This window comes from Setaria viridis, chromosome 3 (genome assembly GCF_005286985.2).
Source record: "Setaria viridis chromosome 3, Setaria_viridis_v4.0, whole genome shotgun sequence".
In the NCBI taxonomy this organism is placed as follows: domain Eukaryota; kingdom Viridiplantae; phylum Streptophyta; class Magnoliopsida; order Poales; family Poaceae; genus Setaria; species Setaria viridis.
In genome coordinates, this window is record NC_048265.2 from 23196162 (window position 1) to 23211956 (window position 15795).

Below are 15795 nucleotides of genomic sequence, written 5' to 3' on the forward strand. Positions count from 1 at the left end.
CCTCCCTCCCGTCCCCGCCTGCGCGCCTCCCTCCCGCCGCCGTCATCCTCGCTTCCGACCACCCTCCAGAGCAGCCAAGCAGCCCACGTGCACCGCCCGACCAAGCGCCAACCGCCCCTGGCAGCCCTGGCCGTGCACCGACCGGCTGCACGCCGTGAAGGGCGGGTGCCGCCGCATGCGGGCAAACGAGCTCTGCTGCACGGGCTTGAGCTCTGCCGCACGCAGGGGAAAGGGAACGGAGCTCCCCATGGCAAAGGCGCATGCAGCGGCCCCAAGGCGGAGATCGATGGCGAGTTCGAGCTCGGTGATTGGTGGCTACACTTTTTTTCTTGGCGGGAACGGCTTGCTCGGTGATTGGTGGCAATGGCGGATAGAAAAATTTTAATCGACGGCGGGATGAGGCATGAGGATGCACGAGAAGAGGTCAAAGGTGGATCTAGAGATGTGGTGGAGTGATGCACAGCGGCGGTTTGATTTTGGTGGAGGCTGGCGGCGGGATTTGGCCGGCGAGCTCGGCCACACACGAGCGGGAGGTAACTCCATGGCGGGGTCGTCGTCCATGAGGACGAGGGGAGAGAGTAGAGGGCGGCTAGAGGGCGAGGGAGGGAGCAAAGGGTGGGCGAGGAGAGGAAGCAGAGGGCGGGTGAGCGACGGTGGGTCGGCGCGGGTGACGGGGGTGCCGACGCAAGGCGTGGGGAAGAAGAGGCGAGGGGAGAGGATGTGTTGTTTTGCAGATTGACCCTTGAAAAAATGATTCATTTCGCAGATTAGTCCTTAAACGGAATATAGGTCACAGTTTTAGGTATGCCGCTGGAGATGAGCTCAAAATTTTTCACAAAACCTTCTCTCCCCTTAAATATACATATGCTATTGGAGTTGCTCTGAAGCAGCTCTCTCTACCTGCTTCAATTCTTTGAGGAAGCAGCATAGCTCGGGCGATCGGCGATCGCCGTGGACCCCAGACCCTGTTGGAATCTCCACTAAGAAAAATAGAAACCCGTAATCGAGTTGATGTGTGCCATAGTTTTTTACCCGATAATGACTCTGCCTATTATCAGGCTCGGAGATAGTTTTGGGCTGGCTTTTGGCGAAGGTGAACAATTATTGTGCCAGCTTCAGTTCGGCCCGTTTGTCTATCAAGCCCTATTGACTCCCTCCCGGCCCTTCCAACTCCTTAATCTGAATCTGCGACAGGAACCAACGCGACCGAGATGCCGATGAAGGGAGACGGTGGAGGTAACGCGGAAGGCGTCGTCCGCCGTTCCACGTCCGGGATGCTGGCATGGATAAGCAGCGACGGCCGCACGTGCACACGGATACGCTAGCGAGTCGTGCATGCGGAGCAATCAAGCAGGCAAGGGTGAGTTTGACGGAGTTGCTTAACTATTTAGTTTATCGGAAATCAAATTTTTGCATTAGTTGATGGGAGATAAGTGAGGTAGCTCTCACGCTGTGATGCATTGAGCGAGAGTTATTCAAATGAATTGAACTTCGCAAAATTAAATTACATGTATCCATACGTAGTATTAAGATTTTTTTAATTTCTAGGTGCATATTTAATTTCCAAATGTTAGGGATCATTTATTGGCTTGAAAAATAGCAAAAATATGTATGCGGGGTGGACCTAACTCAAAAACTGAGTGACGAACTACAGTGCTGGCTACACTAAAACAGTGCTAGAATTTGAGGAACGGCATGTGCCCTCACTCGTTGTACGGTGGATCTGCCCCTGCATGTATGGAAAGTCCAATAGTACTAGAGTAAAAAAAAGTTACACAACATGATAAAAATATCACGCGCTAAGTAATGTCGTTTCACCGTAGCAACGCATGGGCATCTCGTATAGCTTAGAAAAAAGTGGGAGGGCGAAAAAACTTCGTCTGTCGTTCGCCCTCCGCCTCTTTGTCCTGTCAAGTATCGATTTTCAGCCCTCCGTGCCTGCGACATCTTACCAACACGGCTTATTGCCATCGGATCCTTGTTTTCTCCCCGAGCCCGCCCTCCTCGCCCGCCAAGAAGCCGCACATCCGTTGGTCTTTCCAACGAGAAACTGCAGCCGTTGATCGATCTTCCAATTATTGTGTACGCGCCCAAGGGGAAGAACGCCTCAGAACACGCTGCGATCCTCTCCACCTTTACAAACATCGCCTCCGCCGCCACCACCGCATTATCGCTCAGTTGCTTCTGTGCGTAAAGGTTAACGGTGGCAGAGACGATCGCTACACAAGGGCCATTGATTCACCGAGGCCGTCGTCCATGGATTTATGTCTCAGCTAAATCGCTCGCCACCGTTAACCAGGTAATAAATATCTCTATATCTCTATATAGAGCTAAAAAGCTTAGAAAGAATATCGTCTCGCGCTGGAAGGAGAGGATGCCCGCCACGGTGGTGGAGGTCCTCTCTTCACTCGACTGTTCTATTCCCTCCATGACATCTGCAGTGAGACACCTATCACGTCTTCTTTCCGTTGGGCCATTTTCCATAACAGCACTCCGTCGGATTCAGGATTGAGCTCATAATATAATTGTTCTATTTTCTTCTCACTCGATCATGAGATTTGGCGCCCCTCGCATTTCTGATTTATTCAAAGGCTCGGATAACATACAAGAATCAAGCCAACTTTACTTCTCTTGCTCAAACAACTTGGATTTTTTGAAGGATTTTTAAATCAAAACATAACCTTGCTCCTTAAATGATTTTCTCGGATCATTCAATGTGTATGGTTCCTTACTGAGGTATTGGGTTGCCTCTTTTCTCCCTATTTCTAGTAAGGTTTTTTTTTGAGCTCAGGGTAGGGGATGAAGAGGAAGCGTACTTGTATTGCATATTTTGTAAAGTCAAAAACTGGATCTAAGGAAAAAACAATTCATACAATCAGATCAAGATGTGCATGTGTGTGTGGAATTTCTATGTGGAATTTATTTGAACTCCTTTTTGCATGACTCTTTTTTATTTCTTTTTTCGTGTATGGGCTACCTTTCTTCTTTTTTCTTCTCTCTCCTTTTTTTAATGCTTTTGAGCATGAATATTTTTTCTTTTTCTTTCTTCTTTTTTTTCATAGCCCATATCCTTTTTCATAATAAATATAAAGAGTCATGTTAAAGAGATGGAATATTTTTGCGTGGATGGAAGGCTTGTTTTTGCGTAACTTACAGTGTAGAAATCAGCATGAGTATATAAGGGGTGTACGTGATCTTGATCATGAAAGTATGAAATGAATCTCATAAGGGTCACAAACAGTTTGACAAACCTCAATGCAAAAACAAATAGCATGTGTATAAGATTTTTCAAAGATGTTAACAAATGGCTTTGGTAGCAATTTATCGTATTATTGAAGAGCTAAGCTATTTTTGTTTTTGCAAGATAAAATTTTCAAGTATTTTGCAGTAAGAACTATCTCCTGAGCCAACACCATGCACTATCCATCAAGCCTCATCTGACGAGCTATCTATCTCCTTGCTTGATGTGCCACTCCTGATTCTGCTCCTAAGTACATATGCTGAACTCTCCTCTTCTTTTTGTCAAATACCTTTTTTTTGTTGGGCAGGTAGTAGAAATTTTTTTCTACCTTTCGCTTTAGGTTTTTTATTATCTCCTTCGAGGGGTTTTAGGATTGTTCAGGCTATATTTAGTCTATTTCCAAGTAAAAACTCCTAGTATATGAAAGAATAAAAAGGTGCTTTTGTTCATGTGGAATAAGAATCCCTCGTGCCTCAATGAAAGGAAAGTAGGAATTTTTCGTTTACATAAAGACTACCATTAAAGCAGCCATAGCGAGCGCCGAGCGCCGTTCCTCCGTTCCGGCAACCTTGCGGCGGTGTCGGCAGCAGTAGCGTCTTGTTGTTCCATCAGCCCGGCGGCGGCGTCATTGTCGAACCACCTCCAGCAGGCCCGCGGCGGCGGCGTCGTTAGCAACACCGTCTTGTTGTCTAGCCCGACAGCCTCGCGGCGTCACCATCTTCATTAGCAGCGCGCTGTCTTGTCGTCATCTTCACGGAGTCACCTTAACTCGCAGCAACATGCCGCGTCGTCGCTGCCGGGCGCGGGCGCCGTGCCCCCATCACGGGTGTAAGACTTCATGCCCCTTCCGTAGCCGATTTGATTGCAGACCGGACTCCTCCATCGGCTATCTTTTTTTTTTATTTCCTCCATCGGCTGCCTAGCGTACAATGATAGGAGAACAGGCAGCTGACGAAAGGGTCTAGGAGATGGACTGGCGTTCCTGCATCTGTTTCCTTTTGCTTCGTGAAATCCAAGTTATACTTTGCTTTCTAAGACATACGTAGCACAACATCGGACTTGCCATTCACTCCATCGGCTGTCCTTGTCAGGCTCTTCCTTGTCATCAGCCAAGAGACATAGATAAGCTTGTATAGGTTGAAATCCTGGTTGAATACGTTGCCGTAGACAGGCTTGTCCCTATAAATGAAGGGGTACATGGCCGACTGGTTTTCCTCTCCACTTTGTTTGCGGGACAAATAAAATAACCCTGTGTCCGCGTACACCAGCGACCGGCAAAGCACAGAAATCCTCTAAGTATATTGCTCCTCTGCCTTTCTTCCGTGGTCACCAACAGAGCCTCCATTTGGACATCACACATCAATAGTAATACTATGTATGGCATGGCACTCCAGCATGTGCATTGTATTGCCAAAGAAACGAGTGTGATTGTGTGAAAGGAGAACGGCGACGATTCACCATGGTCTACGCTTCCAGCATTAACCAAGTTCAACCAGAATATCCAATCGATGTCACGGCTTGCACGATGTTTGAGCTCTAAATCTTCAATTATTTTTATCGCCCGTAGCAACGAATGGCCACATACCTAGTTGCAAGCTAGAAAAAAGCCTCCCTCTTATTCAGGGTAGTACGCAGGAGTGCCTAAAGAAGCCGCTAACTCTTTTAGGACTAATTTGGAAGCATATGGTCTACTAAAGGTGTGTTTGGTACTGCTTTGCTAAAAAAACAGCTCGACTCTACCAAATTCATCTTTTTTTAGCTCCACTCCACCAACTCCAGGAAAACAAGGAGTTATGAACCTGTTTGTTAAATGGTGTAAACTTCAGCTTCAAAAATTATAGTAATTGTTGGGAATAATCTCTATCGCCCTTGGTTGGGGTTTGGGTTTTATTTTCCGCGAGCTATAGGACCTGTGATACAGTACCCACGTGCTACACTAACCGACTGCTACAGTAAACAAATTGCTACAGTACTCCCGTGTTTTTTCTCATGAAGATTGATGCATCGGAGAGCATAGATATAATTGTTCCAATTAAATATGTTCCAAGGCGACACCAAATAATATTACAAAATCACACCATGATAAAAACTAGTTCCAAGCGAGAGAAAGGATGGTAGCCAACTCATCACAAAATACATCCATAGTTGGAGCATTAACATCAGAGTGACCGTCGTAGGCCAAAGCACGCGTGCCCTCTAAGCTCCAGGCCGTTGGCCAGGGGGTGGCTGCCGCTGGCCAGGGGCGCACAGCCCCGTCCAGGCCGCGCCCGCCCGCTGGAGCCGACGGAGGTAGCGGTACAAGTGACGTTGGTAGCGAGAACTTTGTGGGCGGCGTGGGTTTGGTCAAAATTGATCCGACCAATCATCCTCAGCATCCATCTCGCTGTTTTTTGGTCGTCGGAGGGAGGGGAGAAGGCGGCGGTGGCGAAACAGGAGTCCCCACAAGGATTTTTCCTGACCAGCGCATCCCTCTCCAGCCCCTCCAGCCTGTCTTTTCTGTTTTTTAGCCCTTTTTAGGAAAGATTTTAGCCCTTTTTAGGAAAGATTCTCACAAATACGCTCCTGGTGGAACCATTTCAAAATCTGGACCCTTAGCTTGGCGCCATCCATGCTGGCGCCAAGCTTACACGTCTCAGCGCTAGTCATCCTGACGCCGACGCCAGCCATCTTGGCGCCAAGATCCATACGCAGCTGCTGACGTGGATGCCGACGTGGCGGGAGCTTGGCACCATCATGGATGGCGCTAAGCCTTAGCGCCGAGCAATTTACCCCATACCTCTTGGCGTTTCGAATAAAACAAGTATAATTATTCCAAGGAGTGTGCAACAAACTATGCTGCGGTTCAATTGGTTAGGACGTGAGCTTCTTATCCCAGAGACTTGAGTTCAAACCCTTGTGTTAAATCTTTTCTCAATTTCTTAAATCAAAACAGAACGCTGTTGTACAGGTAAATTCTTTTACGAAATCTCATATCCTAGGATAATATAGATAATATAGTTCGTGATTTTTGTTACTCTTGCAGCCTCTTTGACATGACGTATGTGAAATTTATACTTTTCATTGTTGTTGATCTGGGAGGGAGAAAATCAAGCAACATCAATCACAAATGCTAATCTGACACTTCAAAAAATCAGGAAAAATCCAAAAAAATATAGAAAATAGCAAGTTGACAAATAAGATAAACATATGTGTAAAAGATCAACCTGCAACATCAATCACCAAGTTGCCATGAGTGCAACATCACAATTCATATAGCAAGTACAATCCATCTCTAGGGCTTCAGATGATACATATATCACATTACATTTACATCCAGCTGACGCAATGGCCTAAATGGTTAGGTGCTCTTTGCATGTTTTAAGCATCTACTCAGCTATAAAACCATGCATTTAACTCAACTGTTGGCACATGATATAATTACTGTATAAGAGATTTAGCTAGTAAAATAAGCCGAGGACCTTCTCTCCAACATTCTTTCTCCTCTTCATGCTTCTCAACACTCATTGATTCTGAAAAAATAATCAGTAGTCAATATTGAAAAGTCCTAAATGAGAACTGAAACATACTGTACAATAGCTTAGATGCATCTACTTCATACTGCATATATACGCTAATCTTTCAGGTTATATATGCAGATAAACATGTATTCTTCTTTCATACAGTAGTATGCCAAATAAATGCATATTTCAAGTTGTTGCACCAGTTTAGCTTACCATGTTAAAAAAAGTAACTAAACCACCAATGATTAGTGGGTACTGCCTGATCCTTTTGGCATGCCAACAGTCCAAACAAATTTTTTATCACAGTAGTTTGTCGTGATACTTCCACATATGCACCATATTTGCAAGAAACAGATTGCAATCAACTACCTTAGGAGCAGTAATAACTTCAAATTAGTGGCATGATTGAAGCACAGAAGCAAATAGCTACCCTGATACTTTCATCTTCAATAACACAAGCAGTTACTCTAATGCTATTTGGCTAAGTTCTTGTACATATCCTAAAGTCATTATTATTCACACTTTTTCATCTCAGATAATTAAGGCATGACAAAGAAGAAGTTGTATATTCATCTCAGAGAATTAAGCAAACTCAAGTAGAACAGATGTCTACATGCAGCTATCTATAGATTAGTTGCAGCACAAGAACTGGGGGAACATACCGAGCAATTTTTTTCATCAACCAAATCAGCCGGACACTTGGGTTTTTGGTGCTCACGAATATTTTTCTGTTCATTTCACTTTGGAAAAGCTCGTTAGCATCGGCTTTCTGTTCATCTGATAGCTCTTCCATGGTGTCCACAATGTCAATACATTTCTCCACTGAGTAGTCTTCCTCACGTCTCTTCTTCTCCTTTATCTTTTCTAGAGTTTTTTCATTCTGATTCTTTCTAAAGTCAATGAAGTCCCCAAGTTTTGCTGCCATCTGACTTTGCTTGCGTTTCTTCCCACCAACAACATCCTGATCCTCTGAATTATGATTGGATGGGGCTGATTGAACTTCAGTGCTTTCTATGCCATCAAGTCTAGAAGCCATGCCATTATATCCAGAGCTAGGTGCTGTGTTATGATTGCTTTGCTCCGAGATACTCCTTTGAGGTGTTGGTTCAACTTGCAGCTCAGTTCTTTGTGGTGGAGGCTCAATTGATGTAAAATTTAAATCCCTTGTGGCCACACTTCCTATTAAACAAACAAATGACCGGCTGAACAAGTTTATTGCTGAACAAGTGAATAATTAACTAAATTGCTGAACATTGGGATAATTAACTAAATTGATGAGCAAGTGAAAAAATAACTAATTGCTGAACAAGTGAACTAGCCCAGGAAGCTCGTACATAAGATTACTTCTAACCGTCATAAGGAAGAACTAGCTTTGCAAATAGAAGTCGTGGCCATTAATGTAAACAGGAAGCAAGATGAAAGAATTACCTGAATTACCTTCATACAATAATTCCAAGCTGTTATATAAAGGAAATGCCTTCTTGCGGAACTTGCCAACTCTGTGATTATCCTATTTAAGTACAACAAAAATGTATGATTGGAAGTTTAGAACCAGAATGTGCCTCTCAAGATTCTAATCTATTTAAGAGAGTAAAAAGACCTAACCTTAATCAACTTCTCCCAACCTTTTGGATCTGCAATAATCATACCCAAAGTGTCGTTCCAGCCAACACCACTTTTCCTGGCTTCTTTTATTATCTTATAGCTCCTTTTTAACTCCTTCTCCTTTTCTTGTACTTGTTGCTTAGTGAAATTTGCCATTGGAAACATATCATTGAATTTATTTGTAATACTCCTCCAACCTTCTGCTGTCCAGCCATTTTGTCCCTTCAACATTGGGAGGTTGGCAAGCTCTTTCAGAATATCCACTAGTCCTTTCTCATGCATGTAGCTCCATGCAGCCCTTTCCGTTGACATGGCTGCAAGAAATAAACAAGATTAGATAAGGCTATCATGAAATAAGCAATCAAGCAAAAACCAGTATAGAAATAAGCAATCGAGCAAAAAAAAACAATACAGGAACAAACAATCCATGCACACTAGTGCTGACATTTATGCTTCAACTAATTATTGTGGGCAAACCACATTTGAAGGGCAATTTGGTCTCGTAGGGTGCTTCCATCATTGGATTGCACTTCATTTGGGTAGTTGTTATCCCTCTCTAGCAACTCAACATAATCAGATGGATTGATATGATTTGGTTCGTGATCCAACCACCCTTCATCCCCGTTTTGCTCTCTAATGACAACAGTAATCAGATACATATATGTATGTTGATTCCAAAAGGCAACAGTGACATTGACAATTATTTGAGACAAGATACATAATACAACACTGCAGAATGGAAACACCTATTTACAGAACATTCAGCTAGTATATCCTACCACTACTTTGGCCTTGCTCAGCAGGCCAGCGCGTAATGAATGTACATGTTTTCCATCAGAATCAGATGCAGTAATCAGATACATAACTTGACAAGGAATGCTGGTTCAGGTAAGCAGTTAAGCACAGATTGAAACCATGGACGAATAGGATAGAAATGGAAAGGGGCATTGATTGGTTCCTCCAACTAATCTGAACTGGCCAAACAGATGCCAAATTTTGTGGGATTTACTACTCATTTCGAAAACAGATTAAGCAACATAACCCAAAGCCGGTGGAGTGCAAGCAGTGCTAATTGATATTAAAACCTAGAAGGAGAACTCGCATTGAGGTTTCAGGATTACTGACATTGTTATCCGGCATCTGACTAGCTTTCCTGATCCATGTTGTTCAGTAATTACAACGATGAATCAAGAGGCCGACTCTGAAAATCATTTGTCCCATCCTGCAGGAGGTTTATTGGCAAATTCTTGCTTGGACGTGACATCCTCTCCTCTGAATTAAGTAGTGCTCGTGTTGAATTAAGCCAGTAGAGTACAAGCAATGGCTTTAGTATTAGCTGCATCCATGTGCCCACTATTATAATGCTCATCATCAAACAGTTAGTAGTAATAATATTGCTTCATTTTTCCTATTCTTTACAATCCTTTTTTTTTACAACAAGCATGGTACAAATCGTAACAAGCAATTCGGCCTTGGCAACTAACAGAGTGAGAGGCTTACCTAGGCAAACAATGTCCAGTGGAGACGAACAAGGAGTCGATCTTGGAGCTGGCAGATCTACAAGAACTACGAATCAGGAGAGAGGAGTATAACCCTAGGCAATAGGAGAGGGAAAGGGTGGAGAACTCACATATGCTAGCCGAGGAGGAAGATGAGGTGCCGGCGATGTGGTGGATGCGGAGGCGGCGGCCGGGTGGAGCCCGGAGGCGCTGTTGCAGATTGAGACCTCCGGGGGCGGCACAGCAGTCACGGGGAGCGGAGGCACTTCGGAGAGGAGGTTCTTGGACGGGGAGGCGGGGTGGCGGCACCTCGACGCGGAGCGGGTCGGAGCGGCGGCGCTAGCTTGGACAGGGCGGCGGAGTGGCGGCGGCGCGGCGCGGCGCGGTGCTCGCGAGACGCACGGGGAAGCCGCGCCCGATGTGCCCAGGTGGGGGAGCGCTGCCCCGGGGAAAACGCGTGGGTCGGGTGGGCGAGTCCCTTCCCGAGGGCCGAGGGTTTCCAAAGGCGGGTCACTTTGGCCCGTGGCTGATTCCCGCGTGGGCTTCCAGCCTCGGGAAATCGCCGCGCCCTTACCATCACGACACCAGAGGGCCCCGGCCTGACGCGCGAGACCTCCTCTCTGCTCGCGAGAAAATGGCGGCGGCGGCGGAAGGGCTGGCTGCCTACCGGTTGGTGCTGCGGGCGGCGCGTCGGACGTTCGCGGGCGACCGGCTGATGCTGCAGGAGTCGGCGGTGGAGATCCGGCGCCGCTTCGAGGACCACCGCGGCCTCGCCCCGGGCTCCGACGAGTTGGCGCGCGCCCTCGAAGACGCCCGCGAGGCCGCGTTCTTCATCGGCCACGGGATAGTCCAGGCCACACGCGGGCCCTCCGGATCCTTCGGTACGATTCGATACTGCTCACCAGTCATCCCTCCCCCCGCTCTGCCCGCTCGTGATCTAGGGCTTCGATTGGTTCGGAAATTTGGCTTTGGATTCTGAGTAGGTGCGAGTGCGAGTAGGAGGTAAATAGATGCTAGGAGTATGAGGGTAACCAATTCATCCATGGATCTTTGCACTAGTTAGTATACAAGATAATCTACTGCATTTGACTTGAAGAATTACAGCATCTCTTATGTCTGCAGAATGATTACTCTAAAACTCCTTAGATTCCTAAATTGTTATGGCTGTAAGGAGCAAAATTGTTAAAAAGGAGAGTGCCTATTGAACTTGCTGTTTTTGAAATGCGCTGGCTGGCACATTACCGTGGGATGCAATGGATCTTGAATAGAGACTCTCAAAACAGGAATTGCTAAAGGTATTTGGGCACAAACAGGCTTAGTTAATCATGGTTTTATGCAAATTTTGTTGTATCTGTTGCAACTTTCATACAGAAAATTCCACAAACACCACACAAAAGCAAAAGCATAGCTTCTTTGGTGATTGCACATACAACTTTTGGCGTATTAGTAAAGGGATTTCTTGAGTAGTTGTAGACAACCCTGACACATCTATAAGTAGCATCTGCATTTACAGTACTCCAGTATTTCACTCACAAGTCACAACAGATGAGGGGCTTCATTTGACTAGATTGAACTGCCCTATGCCATATTCTGGATTGGTTCACTTCTGTCCAGTAAATTTCGTTAATGTTAGATTCAAACTTATGTAATATGCTGTTCACACGATCTTACCATGTCTGCAACTCAACACACATTTTAGCTTTATCTGAACAGTAAACACTAACCCCAGGGAAAAACATAATCAATTTGGCCTAAGTAATCTGGCATGATAAGAGCCATGGAGCTCAAAAATGATATATGATAGACAAAGATGTAATGGACAGTTGTGGCTTTGCCTTTGTAAATACCTGCAAAAGAAGAAAGCAGGTAAGGTGCTTCAGCTTGATCAACTTTTGTCATAATAGTCTTCAAGTCAATACTATTATTAGTTAGATTAATTACACTGTACCATGAATTTGGCGCTGGCATCATTAAGCAATTCAGTGAGTTACTTCTGTAGGTATACCATGTTATGTCGAAGTCCCTGGACTATCTCCAAGTACTGAGTGTTCTTAATAACCAATTCCATCTTACTTTGCTCTGCTGTTTGTACCGTACACCTCAAAGTTCCATGCCTGTTAATCTTGTCCTTCAAACAGAGTCCAACAGCTTCTCACATACATCACTGGCTGCTGATGTGCACGAACAAGTGCAGTATCATGCACGTGCTGGCATGGGCTCAGTTGCTAAGATGCTAGCAGCTTGCCCTAGAATGGCTGCATAAGCTTTATGTGGGTGGAAAAGTGCAGACAAGACATTTCCTTATATGCTGTTGAACTGGTTCTTGAATGATGTATAATTGGTGACTCCCCAACTCTTGATCTGAACTGAGCGGACAAGTTCCATGGAGACACCACGCACAAACTAATTCACCAACCAACAAGTAAGCAGTGTGAATATATATTCTTTGGGCTTTAATGTGCAAAATGTAACAAATGGCTCACTGAAAGTCTCCCTGAAAGGATTCTTTCAGACCCTTCTTGCGATTTAAAACATGTCATTCATCTTGCATTTTTTATTTAAAAGTATACAAGTCATTCAGCATTTTCTAGGATTTTTCACGTTATTTTCTAAAGTACCCTTTTCATCTTCCGAGAAATGTCACTTTTGAATGCCTACACAACAACGTTAGATTCGTTTCCTGTAGAACTCAATCCTGTATTTCAATATTTGTATATATCTCTTGTCACTCTTCATGGACTTGCATACATCTTTTAGTTACCATTGTCATGTTGGAGGAATTTTTTTTCCTACTGAGGGAAAGAGGAAGTTGGTTTTTCATTTTGCAAATGAAGGGAATCATTTGGTGGCTGACAACTCGCCAGTAACATTTATATAGAACATAGTAATTGAGTTGATAAGTTGAAAGCTGAATTATAGCACAACTGCAAGAGTTATATGGAGTAGAGAAATATTGAGTTATAAGCTGAAAATCAGAGTGTCAGTTCTATTACAGTTATCATACGGATGATGTGCGCAGTGAATTAATGATTATTTGATTACTTGATTAGGATAAATCCTTGCTATACTATAACACGTCTATCACACAAGATAGAAGATGTGACTATTATTATCCTTGAAAAATTATTTACCGCTGGGAACATGCTTGCATGTTTGAACAAAAGTAATTGGAAATTTGATGTTTTATGAACTTTTTAAGGAAAAATCCATTCAATATAAATTGAGCCAGTATTGGAGCATTAGGGGGTTAACTGAATGAAACAAATTACTTTAGATTTTGTGTGGACCCATGCGATACTTTGGGGGTTTTAGAATGGACTTTGAGCTTCCTTCCATCCTTTGTTTCATTGTCTGAAATAATACATAGAGATGTGACTAAAAGGAGATCAAGTTTTTCAATCTAGTGTTAGTCTGCATACCCTAAGCACAAACTCTTTATTTTGAAGGTGTACTATTTAGGGGTGTTTGGATATTAGGTGCTAAGCTTTAGCAGTGTCACATCGGATATTCGGGTGCTAATTAGGAGGACTAAACATGAGTTAATTATAAAACTAATTGCAGAATCATGTGCTAATTCGCGAGACGAATCTATTAAGCCTAATTAATCCATCATTAGCAAATGGTTACTGTAGCACCACATTGTCAAATCATGGACTAATTAGGCTTAATAGATTCGTCTCGCGAATTAGACTCCATCTGTGCAATTAGTTTTGTAATTAGCCTATGTTTAATACTTCTAATTAGCATCCAAACATCCGAAGTGACAGTTGCTAAACTTTAGCAGGGTGTATCCAAACACCCCCTTAATCTTGTCACAAATGGGATACTGTAAAATTATTTTACCCAATGTGTGGATGACAGTTTTGAGCGTCACTTTTTTCGCCAAATATGCAATAGTTGCACTAACTGTTGAAGATGAACAGTCCAAGATCTATTGATGGATACATCGTATTCCTTGCCCTATTTTGGCTGTAGCAAACAAGCAATCCGCTAGACATTAGTACTGTTTGTTGCATCTGATCCCAGGTGGTCCAGGCCACACACCATGCCCACCACCATGCCTTTGCAGGGCTAATGATGAAAATCTGGTCTTGTATCAGCATCGCTCTGGAATTAGCCTGTCTGGAGAAGGAGAACTATATCACATACAACTTTATGGTCTGCTAAAACAGTCTTTCAATTGCTTTCAGTTTATGATGTGAACTGAAGTAAGGCTTAAAAACTAGACCCAGTTATATTAATAGTTGTTATGCTCTTATATGTTTACATTGTTGTTCCTTTACCGTCCAGTCTGCGATCATAACTTTCATAAATGGCTTTGCAGTTGTGAAGCCCGAGAGCGCACATGCTGGAGCTACACTGGAGGTTCCTTCCGAGGAGATCCTGTCAAAGTTGAAATAGGGGAAAGCACTCGGCTTTACAAGGATTGATACAAAGAACTCACACCCATATTCAGCCTAGTGATAATAAGAACAATTTTGCATCCTCTGGCTTGTAGGATCGTATTACTGGTGTACTGAATAGTTTCATGCATTTTCCCTGTACCCTCCTATTCAGAGCGTTTTTTACAGCACCGAGATTGTGGAGTTCTGGAAGAAAATTTTACTGGAGCGTTTGGAGTTGAGCTGCCGTGGAGTTGGTCATTGTTTGTTCCTGTGTTGTTGCCAAGAGCGTGAGAGGCCGGAGCCACAAGAAACGCGGGTCTCCGTGCTGTTGCGCTCTCTGGCAGCTGGGCGTTGAGAGGATGGATGGCCAAAGAAGGAGACACCCTGACTGTACGTGCTACGACCATCCAAAGGACAGTGGCGTTGGCAGGATTCGTATTCGTCTCGTCCTGGCTACGTGTGCGCCTGTCGCCTACATGCTGTAGATCTCCAGCCTGACAAGGATCGTAGGCCACCGTGACGGAACTGCAACTCTAGCGTTGTTACAATTCGTTTGCCATTCTACAGCCTCTCATTCAGTTTTAGCAGATCAATTTTGTTCAGTTTTAGTAGTGATCTGTTGAGCTAGAATCCGGCGCCGTCTGCCTTGACGTTGCCGCGCTAGCTCCATCGCCATGATGATCCCGGGCGGGTGCCGTAGCCCCCAGGGAACTCGCGCCGTTGGAGCTTTCAGGAGGGTTTCATTCAATTCAAGAAGCGGAGGCATCGCCCATGTCTGGCCTGGGAACCTTGCATTCGCATTCATATGGAACGGACGATGAAGCTCTCGATGGCCATCCTGGGCCCACATGTCACTGCCTCATTGTTGTCACTGCTGTCGGCGACAACAAATGCTCTGTTGCCCATGTCTGCACTGTGCGTGCCATCTTGAGACTTCACTGCACTGCTTGTTCCCTGAAGCTGATGCGTCACGAGTCTGAGTCTGAGTAGTAGGCTTTTATGAGCTCCGAGTGATGGGAGCCTTGGCCGTGTCCTTAGGTCTCTCATGCGGCTACAGAGCTTCACCATGGTTCATGCGTAGATCGATAATAATTGCAGCGCCACGAACTGTATCTTCAGTTTCGGATAACAGTAACAACAGGAAGACTATCCTTTTGAGTTTTGGCCGCACTTGTACATGATTGCTACTGTATTTTACTATAGGTTACCTAGTAGTCTAGTACAGCTGGAATGATGGAGATTTGACTGTCAGGCAGCACCTGCACTGGCATAGTGTCGCCGCGCTGTCTATGCTACAGAACACAACAGCACATACACATACATGCATGATACAGCATTGACGTGCATACATGTACATGCGTTTTTCCCATGTAGTAGTAGTACGTGCATTACACATGCATGTTTCCATCTTTGCTGTGCAGTGTCGTGCAGCACCAGCACCCGCAATGGAGTCACTGTCACCTGCTGCTGACCAATCGCACGCGGCCACAGTGAGCTCACCTTCATGCCTGCTGTTCTTCTACTGCCACCATTACCAAGCAGCCCATTACCAAGCAGCCGACGAG

At 44.7% G+C, this 15795-nt stretch overlaps 2 protein-coding genes across 6 annotated transcripts; one reads left to right on the forward strand and one right to left on the reverse strand.

The window, feature by feature from the left end:
* Positions 1–6428: 6428 nt before the first annotated feature.
* Positions 6429–10218, reverse strand: LOC117848649 (uncharacterized). Of its 5 annotated transcripts, none has more exons than XM_072292816.1 (7): positions 9977–10218; positions 9847–9894; positions 9472–9682; positions 8347–8660; positions 8170–8251; positions 7404–7920; positions 6429–6750 (listed from the first exon to the last, which is right to left on the reverse strand). In XM_072292816.1, the coding sequence occupies exons 4-7, from the start codon at positions 8656–8658 to the stop codon at positions 6735–6737; spliced, it is 927 nt and encodes a 308-aa protein (XP_072148917.1). In that variant the 5' UTR covers positions 8659–8660; positions 9472–9682; positions 9847–9894; positions 9977–10218; the 3' UTR covers positions 6429–6734. The 5 variants fall into 5 exon arrangements, with proteins under 5 accessions (XP_072148917.1, XP_072148918.1, XP_072148915.1 ...); XM_072292817.1 differs by having other exon boundaries at positions 8179–8251; positions 9847–9903; XM_072292814.1 differs by having other exon boundaries at positions 9847–9903.
* Positions 10219–10356: 138 nt separating this feature from the next.
* Positions 10357–14469, forward strand: LOC117848650 (mitochondrial zinc maintenance protein 1, mitochondrial). Its single transcript, XM_034730134.2, has 2 exons — positions 10357–10726; positions 14170–14469. Exons 1-2 carry the CDS (start codon positions 10480–10482, stop codon positions 14244–14246), a joined length of 324 nt encoding a protein of 107 aa, XP_034586025.1. The 5' UTR covers positions 10357–10479; the 3' UTR covers positions 14247–14469.
* Positions 14470–15795: the final 1326 nt, after the last annotated feature.

Excerpts from the sequence above, each read along its gene's own strand:
- LOC117848649 (XM_034730133.2), bottom strand. The coding sequence starts at position 8,658 with ATGTCAACGGAAAGGGCTGCATGGAGCTACATGCATGAGAAAGGACTA. Across the intron at positions 8,252-8,346 it reads GTTGGGAGAAGTTGATTAAG|GATAATCACAGAGTTGGCAA; the intron begins GTTAGGTCTTTT and ends GTACTTAAATAG. Across the intron at positions 7,921-8,169 it reads ATTGTATGAAGGTAATTCAG|GAAGTGTGGCCACAAGGGAT; the intron begins GTAATTCTTTCA and ends TTTGTTTAATAG.
- LOC117848650 (XM_034730134.2), top strand. The coding sequence starts at position 10,480 with ATGGCGGCGGCGGCGGAAGGGCTGGCTGCCTACCGGTTGGTGCTGCGG. Across the intron at positions 10,727-14,169 it reads CGGGCCCTCCGGATCCTTCG|TTGTGAAGCCCGAGAGCGCA; the intron begins GTACGATTCGAT and ends ATGGCTTTGCAG.